The following is a 17058-nucleotide window of genomic DNA, read 5'->3' on the forward strand; positions in this document are numbered from 1 at the left end:
CAAAACAGATTGGCCAAAGTGGCCATCCCTCCTGGATAAGGAATCCAGACAATAATGAGAGGTGAAAGTATGAACCGAGGACCAAGTGGCAGCTTTGCAGATTTCCTCAATGGGAGTTGATCGAAGGAAAGCTACAGATGCCGCCATAGCTCTAACTTTGTGGCCCGTCACTCGACCTTGCAGAGGAAGACCAGCCTGAGTGTAGCAGAAAGAAATACAAGCAGCCATCCAGTTGGAGATTGTGCGTTTTGATATAGGACGTCCCAACTTGTTTGGATCAAATGAGATGAAAAGTTGAGGAGATGTTCTGTGAAGTTGAGTGCGTTGGAGGTAGAAAGCCAAAGCACGTTTACAGTCCAAGGTATGAAGAGCGGCTTCTCCAGGATGAGAATGAGGCTTTGGAAAAAACACAGGTAGAACAATAGACTGATTGATGTGAAATTCTGAAACAACTTTAGGTAAGAATTTAGGATGAGTACGGAGGACCACTTTGTCATGGTGAAAAACTGTGAAGGGTGGATCTGCAACTAAAGCTTGTAGCTCACTGACTCTTCGAGCAGAAGTGAGAGCAATCAAAAACACAGCTTTCCAAGTGAGATACTTGAGGTGGGCTTTGTCAAGCGGTTCAAAATGAGGTTTCATAAGTTGAGCTAAAACAACATTGAGATCCCAGACCACTGGAGGTGGTTTAAGCGGTGGATGGAGATTGAGAAGTCCTTTCATAAAGCGAGAAACGATAGGATGTGCAGAAAGGGGTTTTCCATCCAAAGGCTGATGAAAAGCAGCTATAGCACTAAGATGGACTCGAATAGATGTAGTTTGAAGTCCAGATTGTGATAAATGGAGTAAGTAGTCCAGAACGGATGTCAAGGAGGAAGATCTGGATGGCAAGTGACATGTAGAACACCAAGCAGAGAATCTAGTCCACTTCTGGCCATAACATTGTCTAGTTGATGGTTTTCTGGAAGCAAGTAAGATATCTTGAACAGACGGAGAGAATTGAGAAAAGTCTGTTATGCAGAAAGGTACCAAGCTGTTAAATGTAGAGACTGCAGATTGGGATGAAGCAAGGATCCTTGACTCTGCGTGAGTAGAGAGGGAAATACTGGTAGGAGAAGAGGCTCCCTGGTGCTGAGTTGAAGTAGAAGGGAGAACCAAGGTTATCTGGGCCACCGAGGAGCTATCAGAATCATGGTGGCATGTTCTGACTTCAGTTTGACTAGAGTCTTGAGAATCAGAGGAAACGGAGGAAAAGCATAAAGGAACTGATTCCTCCAGTCCAGTAGAAACGCATCCGCTTCGAGACGTTGAGGGGCACAGATGCGGGAGCAAAACTGAGGCAGTTTGAAGTTGAGAGGTGACGCAAACAGATCTATCTGTGGAGTTCCCCAACGGGCAAAGATTTGGCGAAGAGTAGGAGAGGCTGTAGAAGACGACTCAATTTGTCCGCCAAATAATTGTGTTGACCCTGAATATAAATAGCTCTGAGGAAGATGTTGTGAAGAATTGCCCAATGCCACAATTTCAGAGCTTCTTGACAGAGGGAGTGAGAGCCCGTCCCTCCCTGTTTGTTGACATAATACATGGCTACCTGGTTGTCGGTACGTACAAGAATCACCATGTCGTGAAGGAGATGTTGAAAAGCTTTGAGAGCATAGAATATAGCTCTGAGTTCCAATAGATTGATATGACACCGACGGTCTGCTTGAGTCCAGAGACCCTGAGTGCGAAGACCGTCCACATGAGCTCCCCATGCGTACATTGAAGAGTCGGTTGTGAGGACTTTCTGATGAGGAAGAGGGTGGAACAGCAAGCCTCTGGAAAGATTTAAAGAGAGCATCCACCAACGGAGAGACTTCCGCAATGAAGGAGTTATGGAAATCAGTCGAGTTGGTGGATCCACTGATTGCTGCCATTGGGATGCCAGTGTCCATTGAGGAATACGAAGGTGAAGTCTGGCAAAAGGAATCACATGAACTGTAGAAGCCATGTGACCGAGCAGAACCATCATCTTTCGTGCTGGAACAGTTGAAAGTTGGAAGAGTTGTTGAGAAATCTGAAGCAGGGCGGCCTGACGTGGTTGTGGAAGGTATGCTCTCAGATTGATAGTGTCCAGAATTGCTCCTATGAATTGGAGAGACTGAGAAGGAGTCAACTGAGATTTGGGAAAGTTGATGTGAAATCCCAAACTTTGTAGAAAAAGAATAGTCTGTTGGGTCGCTGCAATAACCCCTGAAAAAGAGGGAGCCTTGATGAGCCAGTCGTCTAGGTATGGAAATACTTGGAGACCCTGGTTGCGAAGAGCTGCAGCCACGACCACGAGACATTTTGTGAAAACCCTGGGAGAAGAAGCCAATCCGAAGGGGAGAACTCGGTACTGCAGATGAAGGCTTCCTACTTGGAATCTGAGGTACTTGCGAAATGCTGGATGAATAGGGATATGAGTATATGCCTCTTTGAGATCGAGGGAACACATCCAATCCCCTTGGTCCATTAAGGAATATAAAGTTGGCAGTGTGAGCATTCAAAATTTCTCTTTGACTAGATATTTGTTGAGAGATCTGAGATCCAGGATCGGTCGCTAATCCCCCATCTTTTTGGGAACTAGAAAATAACGGTAGTAGAATCCCAAGTTCCTTTGGGAAAGAGGAACTTCCTCCACAGCTCGTAGGAGAAGCAGAGCTCGAGCTTCTTGGAGAAGAAGGGGAAGATGCGACTGATTGGAAGGACACTCTCTTGGATGGCGATCTGGAGGCACCTGAAGGAGCCGAAGAGAGTATCCCTCTCGTAGGATGGTAAGCACCCAGAGATCTGATGTAATGAGCTTCCACTGGTGATAAAATGTGGAAAGGCGACCCCCTATGGGGAGGGGAGAATTTGGAAACAGAGAAATTTGAATGCTCATGTCGAGATTGTCAAAAAGACTGAGCAGGCTTGGTGGCAGCAGGAGTCTGAGATTTTTGTTGTCGCTGTTGTTGAGGAGGACGACGAGGAGGAGGTCTTGAAAAAGCAGGAGTCGTTTTCTGAGGATAACGACGTGGAGTCTGTTTGAAACCTCTAGTTGGTGCAGGTTTAGGTTTTGGTTGAATGAGGGAAGCAAAAGAGCATTCATGTTCTGAAAGACGCTTGGTAGCTGCCTCAATAGAGTCATCAAATAATTCATTTCCCTGACAAGGTAGATTTGCCAATCTATCTTGAAGGTTGGGATCCATGTCCACAATACGTAACCATGCTAAACGACGCATGGCTACAGCAAAGGCCGATACTCGAGACGAGAGTTCAAATGCATCATATGAGGCTTGTAACATGAAGAGTCGTAATTGAGAAAGAGTCTTAAGGATGAGTTTAAATTCTGAAAGACGAGTGGCAGAGATATCCGGGTAAAAAGATGGTAAAATCTTCAGAAAATGGGAATATGCTGCCTGCTTGTCCTGGGATAAACATCTGTATATCAGGCTAAGTAAAAAAATCAAATGACTGTAGTTTACGCCTGTGTGAATTTCATTTGGAAGTTTAATGTGGGGTGGGGGGAAGTGATAGCGTGGCTCACAACTGGCTACAGGACCATGCACAAATGTGGCACAAACATGAAAGTCAAAATCTTTTCATTTATATACATATAAGGAGAATAATAATCTCTCATGTTTCAGCACCCCATACATTCCTAGCCACAGTAAATATATTACTTCTAATACAGTCACAATCCAGGAACCTGCCCCCGACTTGGCCACACTCTTCAATATGCAATAACTTCCTGACTGTTCATTCGAACTTTGGGAATCTACAGAGGTCCACATGGTTCAAACAAACAGTTCCGTTTACTTCCTTCTCTTCTTGCTGCTCGGCAATCTCGGGGGGGGGGGGGGAGGGGCGAGGGGAGAAGAATCAAGGAATGCCACATGTCCTTGCCTGTGCAGATGCAAAGAATTCTCCCAGAAGCACTATACATAGATGCACACTTTACAAAAATGAACATCTTAAATAGGGAACAGGCATAAGTGTCGCTTTCTCACTATAGTATCTTGATGTTACAATTTTAAGAAAAATATGTTAAAAGATAAAAATTTTCTGAACAGACAAGAGGGAGTTTGCATTTATGTGCTTCTTCAGTTTAACCAGTTGCCAGTGTGTCAAGTCCAGAGTGGTTCTTACCTCCCCAAGGCAATGCTCTCTCTCCATGTATTTTCTGACATGAAGCCAGATGCGATTTTTGGGAAGAAGGTTTCCTCCAGTGACTTGTTCAAACTTTTCATAACTTCCATATTTCTCCAAAGTCAGCACCATTATGTTGATAGCCTATAAAACAGAAAAAGATATAAGCAATGCCACAGCAGTAGCACTTGGAGAATTAAAAGCCTTCTCTACAGGAAGAGTCCACTGCATTTTAATGACCTTAGGACAGGGGTGGGCACTGGGCAGCCTGCAGTTCACCACTGAATTTTATGCGACCTGTGAGATCATGGGTTGTATACCCAAAGTTTCATTAACCAGAATTTTAGCGATTTTAAATACTGCATTTTGCAAATATATTCAGAATAGCTACTCTAGCAGTTTGTCCTATTGGGATTGTCACGTGGCTGCAGAACATAAGAACTGAGGATTTTAAAAGGAAGCATGCTAGCAGCAACCACACTGCAGTGGTGTGCATCTAAGGAGTAGGTCAAGCTCCTTGGGATGAGCGATGGGGGTATGAGATTTGGAGGTATGAGTAGCTGGATTGAGTGGTTCTGGTTACTGTTGGATTCTATTAGCTGGTACATTAGGGATCAGTTGGCTCAAGGGAGTCAGGTTTAATATTGGTGCAGGTTTGTTAATACTTGTTAGGTAGGTGCATTGTGTGGCCCATTGATACCATCACATTTTTCAGGGGACTTATTTGATTCCCTACTATCTAAGTCTTTGTTTCGGTCTAGGTTTTTGGGGGACTTTTCATTAAAATTGTTACTACATAACTGTGGATCATGGAAAACTAAGACTGGATTGATTTATGCATTGTTTGAAGATAATTCCCAGATATTTTCTGCCTTACAGAAACTTGGTTGAGGCCTGGGGAGGAGTTTTACTTAACGCAGAGGACTCCACTTGGGTACTCCATATCATCATATATGTGGTCAGCACAGCAGCAAAATGGGTTAGCTATTTTTTATAATAATCCAGTTGTGGAACTTTCTACTGTCTCACTTCCATATAAAGAATTTATTTTGTTTAAATTGACCTCACCACGACAGTTATATATAGAATTATTTTATTGTCCCTCTAATCTTCCAGTTGGCATGTGGGAAGCTGTTGAGCAAATTTCAGCGTTAGTAGTTTCTTTTTCTGATATTTTTTTTTGGGGGGGGGATTTTAATATGTATATTAATGATTTGCAGATCTACCAAGCTAAGGTATTTCATTCATTTTTAAATGGATTGGATTTAGTTCAATAGGTTAATGTCTTGATACACTCTGGTAGATATTTTTTAGAACTAGTTTTTTCTTGTATCTTTGCTACTTTGTATGTAGAGTAGCTTGTCGAGTATTATCATGGTTGGACCATCAAACAATTATTCTCAATTTTTGTGGTACTGGGTGCTACGAGTGAAGAGTCACCATCAAAAGTATATGCACTTTTTTTCTTGGGAGGGGGGTGACCCCCAAACTATGCCACCTTTATGTAAGATTTTATATTAATGCCACTGGAGGAACAGGCCAATGTTGGGATGATTACTTTAATTGCAGCATTCGATGAAGTGGCTCCATTTTTCAGGTTAGTAGATTTAGAGACTTTAATATGTGATGGCATCAAGCAGGGCTGCAGATGTTGAAGTGGCAAGTTAGGCGGTGTGAGAGCTTATAGCATAAGCATTGATTGCTAGCCCTGAAGGATTGTTACAGGGCTGTGTAGAAACATAAAATTTATTTATTTCGATTTCTATCCCGTTGTCCCCAAAGAGCCCAGAATGGATTACAGGTTTAACATACATAGTATATAGTTAACAGGTTACAATTTACACTAGATTAGCCAATATTTCAGTACATGTTTCCAATACAAGTTTTTCTAACTAAACACATATTTAGGGTCTAATACTAATATACAGTTTACTGGTTATTCTACAGTACAAATTTTATCCTAATTGACAGACAGACAGTTTATAGGTTGGATTTGCCATAGTTTATAATACCAGATTTTCTTAGGTGACATAACTGCTTCTGGTACCAATGTACATTTCTTTGTAGTCAATCAGTCAAGGGCAGGGGTTAGGTGAAGAGGTATGTTTTTATTGCTTTCCTAAAGTTGAGGAGTCCTTCAAGGGATCTGATCTGCAGGGGCACTCGATTCCAGTGGCTCGGTATGTAGTGGGAGTAGGAACATTGTTTGGCGGTTTGCAGTTGCAGGGCACAACCAGGGGGCGTTTTGAGGCGTATTTCAGCCTAGGAGCAGAGGAAGCTTAGCCATCACATAGCTCAGTGCCATATCGTGCAAGGATTTGAAAGCTAGAATCAGGCCCTTGAAGACACAACGTTTAGCTACGGGTAGCCAGTGAGCAGATGCTAGAGCTTGGGAGACAGGGTTGCGGACACGGAAGTTTTTTAGAAGCTCAACTGCCATATTTTGAACACACTGAACTCGATGTACGTTCTTTGCCGTAAGAGCACTGAATACCGCATTGTAGTAATCCATGCGGGACAGTATTAAGGCATAGAGTAGTTGGGCAAAGTTGGACTGGAAAGTAGTTCCTTATTTTATAGAGTTGTCGTAGAATAGAGGTAAAATGAGCAAAACATTATTATGCAATGCTCATATAGCACAGTTACTTACCTGTAATGGGTATTTTCCAGGCAGGCAAACCAAAGGGGGCGGTCCTAGGGGTATTCCTCCAATCCCTTGTTATAGGGGAAAGAGGTAAAAATTGAACAGCCCCAGGTATCACATACCCTAGATATGTCATTTCATTCCTTCATTCACATATTCCGTATTGGTTTCCCTTGTATTGAGGGTATTTTATGATGTTTTTGATTATAGTTTTTAGCATAATTGTTGGAGCACTGCTTTTTTTTTATTTTTTAGTACAATCATCTTTATTGGTACAGTGGAACCTCGGTTTGCGAGTAACGCGGTTTGCGAGTGTTTTGCAAGACGAGCAAAACACTCAGCAAACTTTCGTCTCGCAAAACGAGTGTTGACTCACTACACGAGCTCTCACTATGGTGGCCCAGGGGTGGGTACCTGCCTGTGGGTGCTGCAGCCCTTGCAGCGTGGTGGCTTCCTTTCCTCGGGGTCCCCGTGCGGCTCTCCTCCCTCTTCGGCCGATGCCTCTGCCGTCCACCAGCGCCTCCCAGCTTCCGATTCAAGCCGGCCGCCATCCCCCAGATGCATGCGCAGGACCTCTCAACTCCTCCGTCAAGCTCCAACAACACGCGCACCATGTACAAGCATGCAAGATGTCCTGTGTGCTTGTACGTGGTGCGCGTGTTGTTGGAGTGGTGCCAGCTTGACGGGGGAGTTGAGAGGTCCTGCGCATGCGTCTGGAGGATGGCGGCTGGCTTGAATTGGAAGCCGGGAGGCGCTGGTGGACGAAGAGGGAGGAGAGCCGCACGGGGACCCCGAGGAAAGGAAGCCAACACACTGCAAGGGCTGCAGCATCCACAGGCAGGTACCCACCCCTGGGCCACCATAGTAAACCTTGGTTGTGGAACGAATTGTTTCAGTTTACATTGTGGCCTATGGGGACATGTGCTTTGATATACAAGTACTTTGGATTACGAGCATGCTTCTGGAACGAATTATGCTCATAAACCAAGGTACTACTGTATTTTAAAATTATAACAGTCAGTGACCTATTACCAATGATATTACACAACAGAATGTACATATATACGGTCAATGACATAGCAATAAGAACAATAAGGCAAAATACAACTTAACCAAACTAACGAACTAGTCAGCTGTGTGTTTCTAACAGAAGTAGACTCACAATCATAAGAGTATGTAAAGTTTATATGTAAGTATCACTCAAGACTATATTGTAGACTGTGCAATATAGGATGAGTTAATATATTAAGTTGTTTATTTATGGATCTGGCTCGCCGGGACAGAAGAGGGGTAAATTAGTCATCATAGTACATGTCAACAGTGCCCACATTTTTGTGAACCTCTGAAGTGAATTGTTACGTTCAGCAGCCAACCCTTTCATATCGAGCATATAAACGGACTGTATTCCACCATTCATTATATGAGACATATGAGAAAATAGCACTGCTTTTTAAAACTTTTTTTATGTTTTAGTTCAGATGAAGTGTTTGTAGCATTTTTATAATTATGTTTTGACAACTTTGGAGTAGCTGATGACATCATTGAAATGCAATTTGATTTCTAATGATGAGTTTTAATCAATATTTTAAAATATTGAAAAGATCACAGTTTTATTTATAAATTTTGTAAAAGTTGGCTAAGTTTTTGCTTGCTATAGCAGATGTAACTTGAAGACCTTTAACTCATACACTAAAATGTCACTGTATCATGGGACAGTAAAGTGATTTTAGAATGCCACTCAGACTGATTTCATCGAGGCTAACACAAAGAAAACTGTGCCTGAGCCTTGGAGGTTAAACATGCAACCCTATCAATTTGGATAGGAGGACTTCAGGAGAATAAATATTAAAGATTTATCTTGGTATTAAACAAAGTTCTAAGGACAAGGATTACAAGTACATTGAGTTTTACCGTAATTGCTATGGAATTCTACCTCAGAGAATAAAATAGGAGAAAATTTCTGAAATATTACTTATTAAAGGCCTCAAAGGGCAACCTTAAATCTTAACTAAATGTTTTTAATGGTTTCAATTCAGAAGAGCCAAACTGAAATTTCATCCTCGTTTGAATTATAGTTCTATTTATTGTAATGCATCAAAAATGTCACTTATCTCTTTGCTGCTCTTTCTGATTAACTGACTGTACTCTGCTGCTTCTTATGTTACAGTCACATATTGTTTCATGCACATAGCTAGTGTTCACCCCAGCGCTTTTCAGCCGGGCGCTCCGCCCAGCAAATTTAGATTACCGCCCGGCTGTCATCTGCCGAATCCTGCTGCCACCACTGCTTAACGCGCAGCCTGAAGAGCCGCCGAAAGACTCCCGCCGGACTTTAAAATAAACAAAACCCAGCAAGCGACTCGAACCCGGCTTCCCTCCGAAACCAGAAGTTACGTCGGGGGGGGGGGGGGGTAGAGAAGAGAAGCCGGCACGGACCATTAGAGCACCGGAGCATGCGGGAGATAGGCCTGCCACGGAGGGAAGCTTACTTACTCTTGCTTACTTCAGGCCTTTCTCGCTGCCGGGTCCTGCCTACTTTCTGTTTCCGCAAAGGCAGGACCCGGCAACGAGAAAGGCTCGAAGTAAGCAAGAGCAGCAAGTTGTAAGCTTCCCTCTGTCGCTGACCTTTGGGAGATAGGTCAGCGACGAAGGGAAACTTGCAACTTGCCTTTGTCTGTAGCGAATCTGCCGGGTGTGTGAGACGGGGGGGGGTTAATGGGAGGAGAAATGCTGCTGTACCCAATTAGAGGGGGAGGGGGAAGATAAATGCTGGTGCTTCTGCTGTACCCAATTGTGTGTGTGGGGGGGTTTAAGAGAAATGCTGATGATGATGCTGCTGTACCCAATAGGGGGAGGGGGAAGAGTCATGCTGCTGCACACCATTAGGGGGGAGGGTGAAGAGAAATGCTGCTTCTGCTGTACCAAATTGGGGGGAGGAAAGAGAAATGCTGATGATACTGCTGTACCTAATGGGGGAGGGGAAGAGAAATGCTGCTGCACCCAATTGGGGAGAGAGAGGGAAGGAGGGAGAAGGAAGATCAGGAAAAGGAGGAAAGAAATGCAAAGACCATGGGAGGGAGGGAAAGGAGATACCATACCATGGAATGGAAGAGAGAGATGTCAAGGCATATGGGGAGGAGGGGAAGCAGGGCCGGATTAAAGGATAGGCCCAGTAGGCACAGGCCTAGGGCCTGAAATGGTCAGGGGGTCCCACCAGTGCTGTGCTTTGGGGCCTCACCCTTGCTGGATTCGCTGGCAGCAGCAGCCTCATCATCCCGGGCACCCCCCCAACCCGATCTGACCCTCCTATCTCTCCCTCCTTCCCTCATCAGTGACGTGCCAGAGGGAATCACGGCAGGAGAAAGCCCTGAAGCAGCCTGCTTAGAGTAGAGCAGTGCTGTTTAGAGTCTCGTGATGGGAGGGAGGAAGAGATAGGAAGGTTGTGGGGGGGGGGGGAGAGTAGCAGTCTGCCCCGGGTACTCAGCCTGGCATCATGAACTTCTTCGGCTAGCAACAGCATTTACAATTCACTGCTGTTGCCAGCTTCAGGCCTTCCTCTCTGCCGGGTCCTGCCTACTTCTGTTTCTATGAAGGCAGGACCCGACAGAGAAGAAGGCCCGAAGCTGGCAACAGCAGCGAATTGTGAATGCTGCTGCCTGAAGAAGTTCATGACGCCAGGCCTTGGGTGACAGAAGGAGGAAAGGGAGCAGAGGGGGAGAGACTTGCTGCACCCAACAGGAGGGAGAAAGAAGATGAAGGAGGGAATGAAACGAGATGCCAGGGATTGGAGGGAAGGAGGAAAGTATGCCAAACCAGGGGGAAAGGAAGAAGAAGATGTCAGAGCATGGAGGGAGAGATGGAAGAAAAGGAAAGAAGTGAGATGCCAGAGAATCAGGGAAGGGAAGATACCAGACTGTGGGGTGCAAAGGAAAGAAAGGAGAAGAGAGAGTTCCCAGAGCATAGGGGACGGGGTGTTGACAGAGAGAGAAAAATGGAGAGGTGGTAGAGCTGAAATCAATCATGTACAAAGGAGAAGAGAAGGGGCACAGGATAGACAGTTTATTGAAGGAGCATAAAAAGAGGGAAGATGTCATATGGAACAGGGAGAGGGTGGACAGTGGATGGAAGGGGCTGATGCTGCATGGAAGACAGAGCGGACAGATGCTGGCTAGAAAGAAGAGTGAAGACAAGATGATTAAAGCAGAAACGACAAAAGGTAGAAAAAATTTTTTTTGTTGCTTTACGTAGAATCAAGTAGTATTGTATCTATTGATTAAAGTTTATAAATAGGAAATGGAAATAAGGCAGTTTTTTGGGGACTAAACCCCTTTCCTCAGGTCAGGACAGGATACCATACCATAACAGCAGGGGTGCCCAAATTGTCGAGCGCGATCGACCAGTAGATCACAAAGGCAATGTGAGTCGATCGCGTTGCCTTGGCAATCTTTTTCTTCCTGCCTCCCTGAGCCAGGCCAGGCATGTACAAGCGCCGGACTCATAAGACTTCACCTCTGACGTCAGAGAGGAAGTTCTGGGCCAGCCAATCGCTGCCTGGCTCTTCCTCTCCGTCGTAAGAATTGACATCAGAGGTGAAGTCTTGTGAGTCCAGCACTTGTACATTCCTGGTCTGGCTCGTGGAAGCAGGGAGAAATCGGCATGGTGGCTTAGGGGGTAGGGAAAGAATCAGGGAAGTGGAGAAATTGGCGCGATGGCTTGGGGGGGGGGGGCAGGGGGTGAGAGAAAGAAAGAGAGACAGAAAGAAAAAAATATTGGATTTATAGTCAGAAGAAGGAAGTGCAAACAGAGACTCATGAAATCACCAGACAAAAAGGTAGGAAAAATGATTTTATTTTCAGTTTAGTGATCAAAATATGTCTGTTTTAAGAATTTATATCTGCTGTCTATATTTTGCACTATGGCCCCCTTTTACTAAACCGCAATAGCGTTTTTTAGCGCAGGGAGCCTATGAGCATCGAGAGCAGCGCAGGGCATTCAGTGCATCTCCCTGCTCTAAAAACCAGTATTACAATTTAGTAAAAAGGGAGGGGGTATATTTGTCTATTTTTGTATAGTTGTTCCTGAGGTGACATTGCATAGCATCGTCTGCCTTGACCTCTTTGAAAACCCGCGGAATATAAATGATAATTAACATTTTCTCTGCGTACAGTGTGCTTTGTGGGTTTTTTTTTAATTTTATTGTTGGTAGATCATTTTGACTTGGTCATTTTAAAAGTAGCTCGCAAGCCCAAAAAGTGTGGGCACCCCTGCTGTACAGTCATTTCTTGTATGACTGGATGAGCTATATTTATCTTTTTTTTTTAGTTGTTTAAATTCATGCAGAAATAAATGGCTAGATTGAACCTAATGACTTCATTAATGCCTTTCCCTTTTTTAGACCTCTATACCATTTGAAAGACGGCAAATACTTCTTAAATTTAGTAAAAATATTCTGGCACAAGTGTCAAACCTTAAAAAAGGAAGTCATATTGAGCATTGGAAAATAATAATAATAATTAACTAATAAAAATAGTATACATTTAGGGCTCCTTTTACTAAGTTCCGATAGTGGTTTTAGTGTGCGCTTAGCGCGCGGAGGAATTGCCATGCGCGCTAGATGCTAACGCCAGCATTGAGCTGGCGCTAGTTTTCCCACGTAGCGCAGGGGTTTGCGCGCGCTAAAAATGCTAGCGCACCTTAGTAAAAGAGGGGGTTAATTTTCCCCACCACCAAATTTCCCCATCCCGCCCCACCCAGCTACTTTTTCATGCCACCCGGCTGGAAAAAATTTCTGGGGAAAACACTGCACATAGCCTAACCTAAACAACTTCTATATAGAACAACTGAATTCATAAGGTGTGTACGATACTTTCCTGTTAATAAATCAAGCTACAGATAAAGGGCTGCTCCTTGGTTGCACGTAGACAGGATCACTACAGTATTTATTTGTGGGTCTTCTTTTCTAAGCTTTTCAAACACTTTCAAAGAAAGAAGCGTCATCATAGCAACAATTCCTATCAGCTATATTGGATCATTTACATAATTATGAAGGAAAAAAGAAATAGTTGTGCCTACCTCCCCCCCACGAAACTAACAATACATCAGGGTTACTCAGATGTTTTAAGTCTAGAAACTTTGCCTGTCTGAACACGGGGTCCACAAACTACCATGGGCACCTCATGTCCCCTTCACCCTTTGAAAACTGAGACGCTGAGGTTCAGCATGCAGGACACTGGTGAGATCGTGAGCACAACACCGTCAGTATGTAAACATTTATAATGAATGCTATCCTTTAAAAACAATAGGTTAGAAAGTGACACAGATTATTTAATTACTTTTACAGCTCTGTGAAGATTCAAGCAAGGTCAAATTAGCCCTCCTGCCATAAATTTAAAAGCAGGGTTGATTTTTTTCATTAGGGGAAGGGGCACTTGTTGGGAGGGGGGGGGCAAAATATCTGCCCGATTTTTAAAAAATTAAAAAAGCCATCAGAAGCCCTGACAGCAGTGACAGGAGGCTGCTTCTCCTGTCAGGACTCTAGCGATCCGTGCAGTCGATTGGGGGCGTGCTTCCGATCGCCACCATTTGCATGCAGATGGTTGGTGAATTGGTCAGCCTACCTCCAATCGCACATGAATCGGAGGGTTAGTGTTGTCTAGCCCTATGGCATTTTAACGGCTGCTTTAAACACTCACTGTGGTTTCAGTTGCAAAATATTAGAGTCCTTAATTATTTTAAACCTCAACAGCGAGTTGTCACTCTTTGGAAGTGTTTTAGCCAATGATGTGGAGGTAGTGGTTTGAGCTTGAGCTCTGCCAATAAAACCTGAGGCTTTTTCTTCCATTTGAGCAGACTCTCAGCTATCTTTAAGTGGTTTTTTTGCACTGCTTCAGAGATTGTTAATACATTCATCCTATGTATATACACACAAATAATACTAGTATTGTTTCCTATATTCATTTTAAAAACTACTTATCATGTTTCCCTGAAAATAAGACCTAGCATGATTTTTGGAGTAGGTCTTAATATAAGCCCTACCCCCGAAAATAAGCCCTAGTCACAGGCAGCAGCTCTTCCCCGCGCACCCCCCTGCCATCTCTCCTGCCAACCACAAGACAGAAATACTGTACCTTGTAACAAACGGCAGCATCACTGATGATGTCATCAGCAACGCGGCACACGCGCCCGGGCAGGAGAAGGCCGCGAAACAGCCTGTCTACATTGCTGTGACACTGCCATTTGGTCTCGTGGTTGGCGGGAGAAATGGAAGGGTCGGTGGGGCGGGAGCGCGGCAGCGGGCGGGGGATACAAGCTGCAAGGGTTCTGCTGCTCAAGGGATGGGAGGGAGGGATAGAAAGACACTACACAAGGGGGATGGGTGAGAGGGGAGGAAAGATGCTGCACATGTGAGGGAGAGAAAGAAATAGGAAGAATTGGGGTGGAGGAGAGGAAGGGAGAGATGATCATTATACATGAAAAAAAGAAGACCTACCCTGAAAATAAGACTTAGTGCCTTTTTTGCGCCCAAATTTAATATAAGTCAGTGTCTTATTTTCTGGGATACTTACATGCTTAATACCAGTATCATGTATTATGCTCATCCTAGATTTACACACCTCTAGTTATCTGTACTTTTTTATCATATTCTCAGTATTTTGGGTATCTCTTCCGTGTTTACCCTATCGTCTTCCTAGTGGAAAGTTATTAGCTATTTCCTCTATTGTTGTTACTCCCCCTGTATGTTTCATTAAGGTAGACCACACCACAGTATTGAAGTCCAAAACCCAAACTTTACTCTTCCAACTGATTGAAAGGGCTCTTAATTGAACAGTTTTGAAAGTTACAATATCTCCTCGGCAGCTAATATCTCAGTTGTTATGCTCAGATGTAAAAATCCTCCATGTTGGATGGATGATCCAATGGTAGACCACCCCCCAAAAAAAACCAACAAAAATTCATGCCACAAACATGGTCAAAAATCTCTTTTGAGGTCAAGATATTCCCAATAGCCCTCCCATTCCAGAGATCCAGGAATTCTCCTAGCTTCACTCGTGCTCGACTTCTATCAACTCCTAGCGTCCCCCCTACCCAATCCTTGTGAAAGGGATTCTTGGCATTTGCTCAGGAGCCATCAAGTCTGCACACACTAATCTGTTCTCTTGACAACTCATAACTTGCCCATGTGCAGACAACTTCCCAACATTAAGGTCAAAAGTTTATCATCATACAGCACTGCTATCGCCAAACCTTATACCGATTACTGGTAAACAGACATGAGAAGCAAATGCACAGTTAATGCAGTGCATTTTTTCCCATCCTGGTACATATGTTTTTTGAACCCTCTCAGCTCTCTGACTTTATTAGTATTAGGAGGTTCGTCACTAGTTCACCAGATAAACTAGAAACCATGTAATATTGAATATACAGTACCCCCTCCGAATCCACAGTTTCAGTACCTGCGGATTCGGTTATTTGTGAATTTTTTATTTTTTAGAAATGCTACATCTCAGACCTTACCTGGTGGTCTAGCGGTGATGCGGGGCAGGATCGATCGTCCTATGCTCCTGCCCCATGCACAGCCGTCATCAAAATGGCTGCTGTAAGTTCCCGTTGTAGTCTCAAAACTACAACGGGAACTCACAGCAGCCATTTTGATGACAGCTCTGCACGGGGCAGGAGTTTAGGACTATCGATCCTGCCGTGCATCGCCACTAAACCACCAGGTAAGGTCTGGGGAAGGTCCAGGATGCGGAGGTGGGTCAGAGTCGGCCCTGAAAGTTATCTGCAATATTTCAATATTCACGAGCCAGCTCTGCCCCTAACCCCCGTGAATATTGAGGGTCTGCTGTACATATTTTTGAGGAGTGCTCATCACTGCTTGTTTGCTTAAAGTTGTCTCCTTTTTTTCACCCTAAACATTTCCTCTCGATTACCTTTCCTGCATTGTGGACTTTGAGAATTAATGGTTATTTCCTTGTATATTTTTTTTATTTTTTTATTTTATTTCCATACATTGTAAAACTCAAAGGTGAAGAGGAAGAATATGCTGAAGATAAACATAAGTTGAAATAGGGAGGGGGGAGGGAGGCACTCATGAGCAGCACCAAATATGGCGACTTAGAATTGTTTCTTTGCTCCTTCCTGTTGTTATTTTTTGCGTCCTTCCTCAGATTGTTATTTTTGAGTTTATTATTTCAGGTTTTCTGATTCTGGATCAATGGCCACTTCGAAGCATACCAAACTTGAAAACTTTAAATTCCATAATCATGGTGCTAAGAGGAAACCTGAAACCCCATCACTATACAAATCTGAACATGAAAATAAAGATAATGATTTGCTTCAAAGAATGCTGCAAGAATTACAGCAAACTGAAGATACTGTATGATTGTTGAAAACAAAGAAACCTTGTTTGAACTTGGTTTGGCTTATTTATTTATATCCTACCCTTACCCAGGGCGGGTTACACACTTACCTACAAGATCGACAATAAATACACCCATAAAACAAAGCAAAAATACAAACAAAAAGATACATAGGCGACTAAGCACCTTATTGTCATCATCTCTTCCTCATTAACCACACAGTCTCATACCCTGTATTTCATCTGGCAAAAAAGATGCCATTTAAGCAGTCTTTTAAAATTCTGTATGTTCTGTTGCCGACAAATGTGCCCACACTTTTTGGGCTTGTGAGCTATTTTTAAAATGACCAAGTCAAAATGATCTACCAACAATAAAATTTTAAAAAACACAAAGCACACTGTACGCAGAGAAAATGTTAATTATCATTTATCTTTTGGGGTTTTTTCAAAGAGGTCAAGGCAGATGACTTTAAGCAATGTCACCTCAGTAACAACTATACAAAAATAGACAAATATACCCCTTCTCTTTTTACTAAACCGCAATAGCGTTTTTTAGCACAGGGAGCTGCGCTGAATGCCCTGCGCTGCTCTCAACGCTCATAGGCTCCCTGCGCTAAAAAACGCTATTGCGGTTTAATAAAAGGGGGCCATCGTGCAAAATATAGACAGCAGATATAAATTCTCAAAACGGAAACATTTTGATCACTAAATTGAAAATAAAATCATTTTTCCTACCTTTGTTGTCTGGTGATTTCATGAGTCTCTGGTTGCACTTTCTTCTTCTGACTGTGCATCCAATATTTCTTCCCTTCTTTCAGCCTCCTGTATGCTTCCTCTCCTCCAGACCTCATTCCCTCCCCCCAATTTTTTTTCCTCTCTCCATGCCCCTTTTCTTTCTTTCTGT

General features: G+C 43.5%; 1 protein-coding gene across 3 annotated transcripts in view; it reads right to left on the bottom strand.

The window, feature by feature from the left end:
* Window positions 1–17058, bottom strand: part of KIAA0895 (KIAA0895 ortholog) — a 106348-nt gene that overhangs the window by 33739 nt on the left and 55551 nt on the right. For all 3 annotated transcript variants that reach the window (XM_033930204.1, XM_033930205.1, XM_033930206.1), the window contains one exon: window positions 4153–4296. In XM_033930204.1, the coding sequence (XP_033786095.1) occupies window positions 4153–4296 (144 nt within the window). The remainder of the gene's footprint in view (window positions 1–4152; window positions 4297–17058) is intronic.

Source organism: Geotrypetes seraphini, chromosome 2 (genome assembly GCF_902459505.1).
Source record: "Geotrypetes seraphini chromosome 2, aGeoSer1.1, whole genome shotgun sequence".
Taxonomy (NCBI): Eukaryota; Metazoa; Chordata; class Amphibia; order Gymnophiona; family Dermophiidae; genus Geotrypetes; species Geotrypetes seraphini.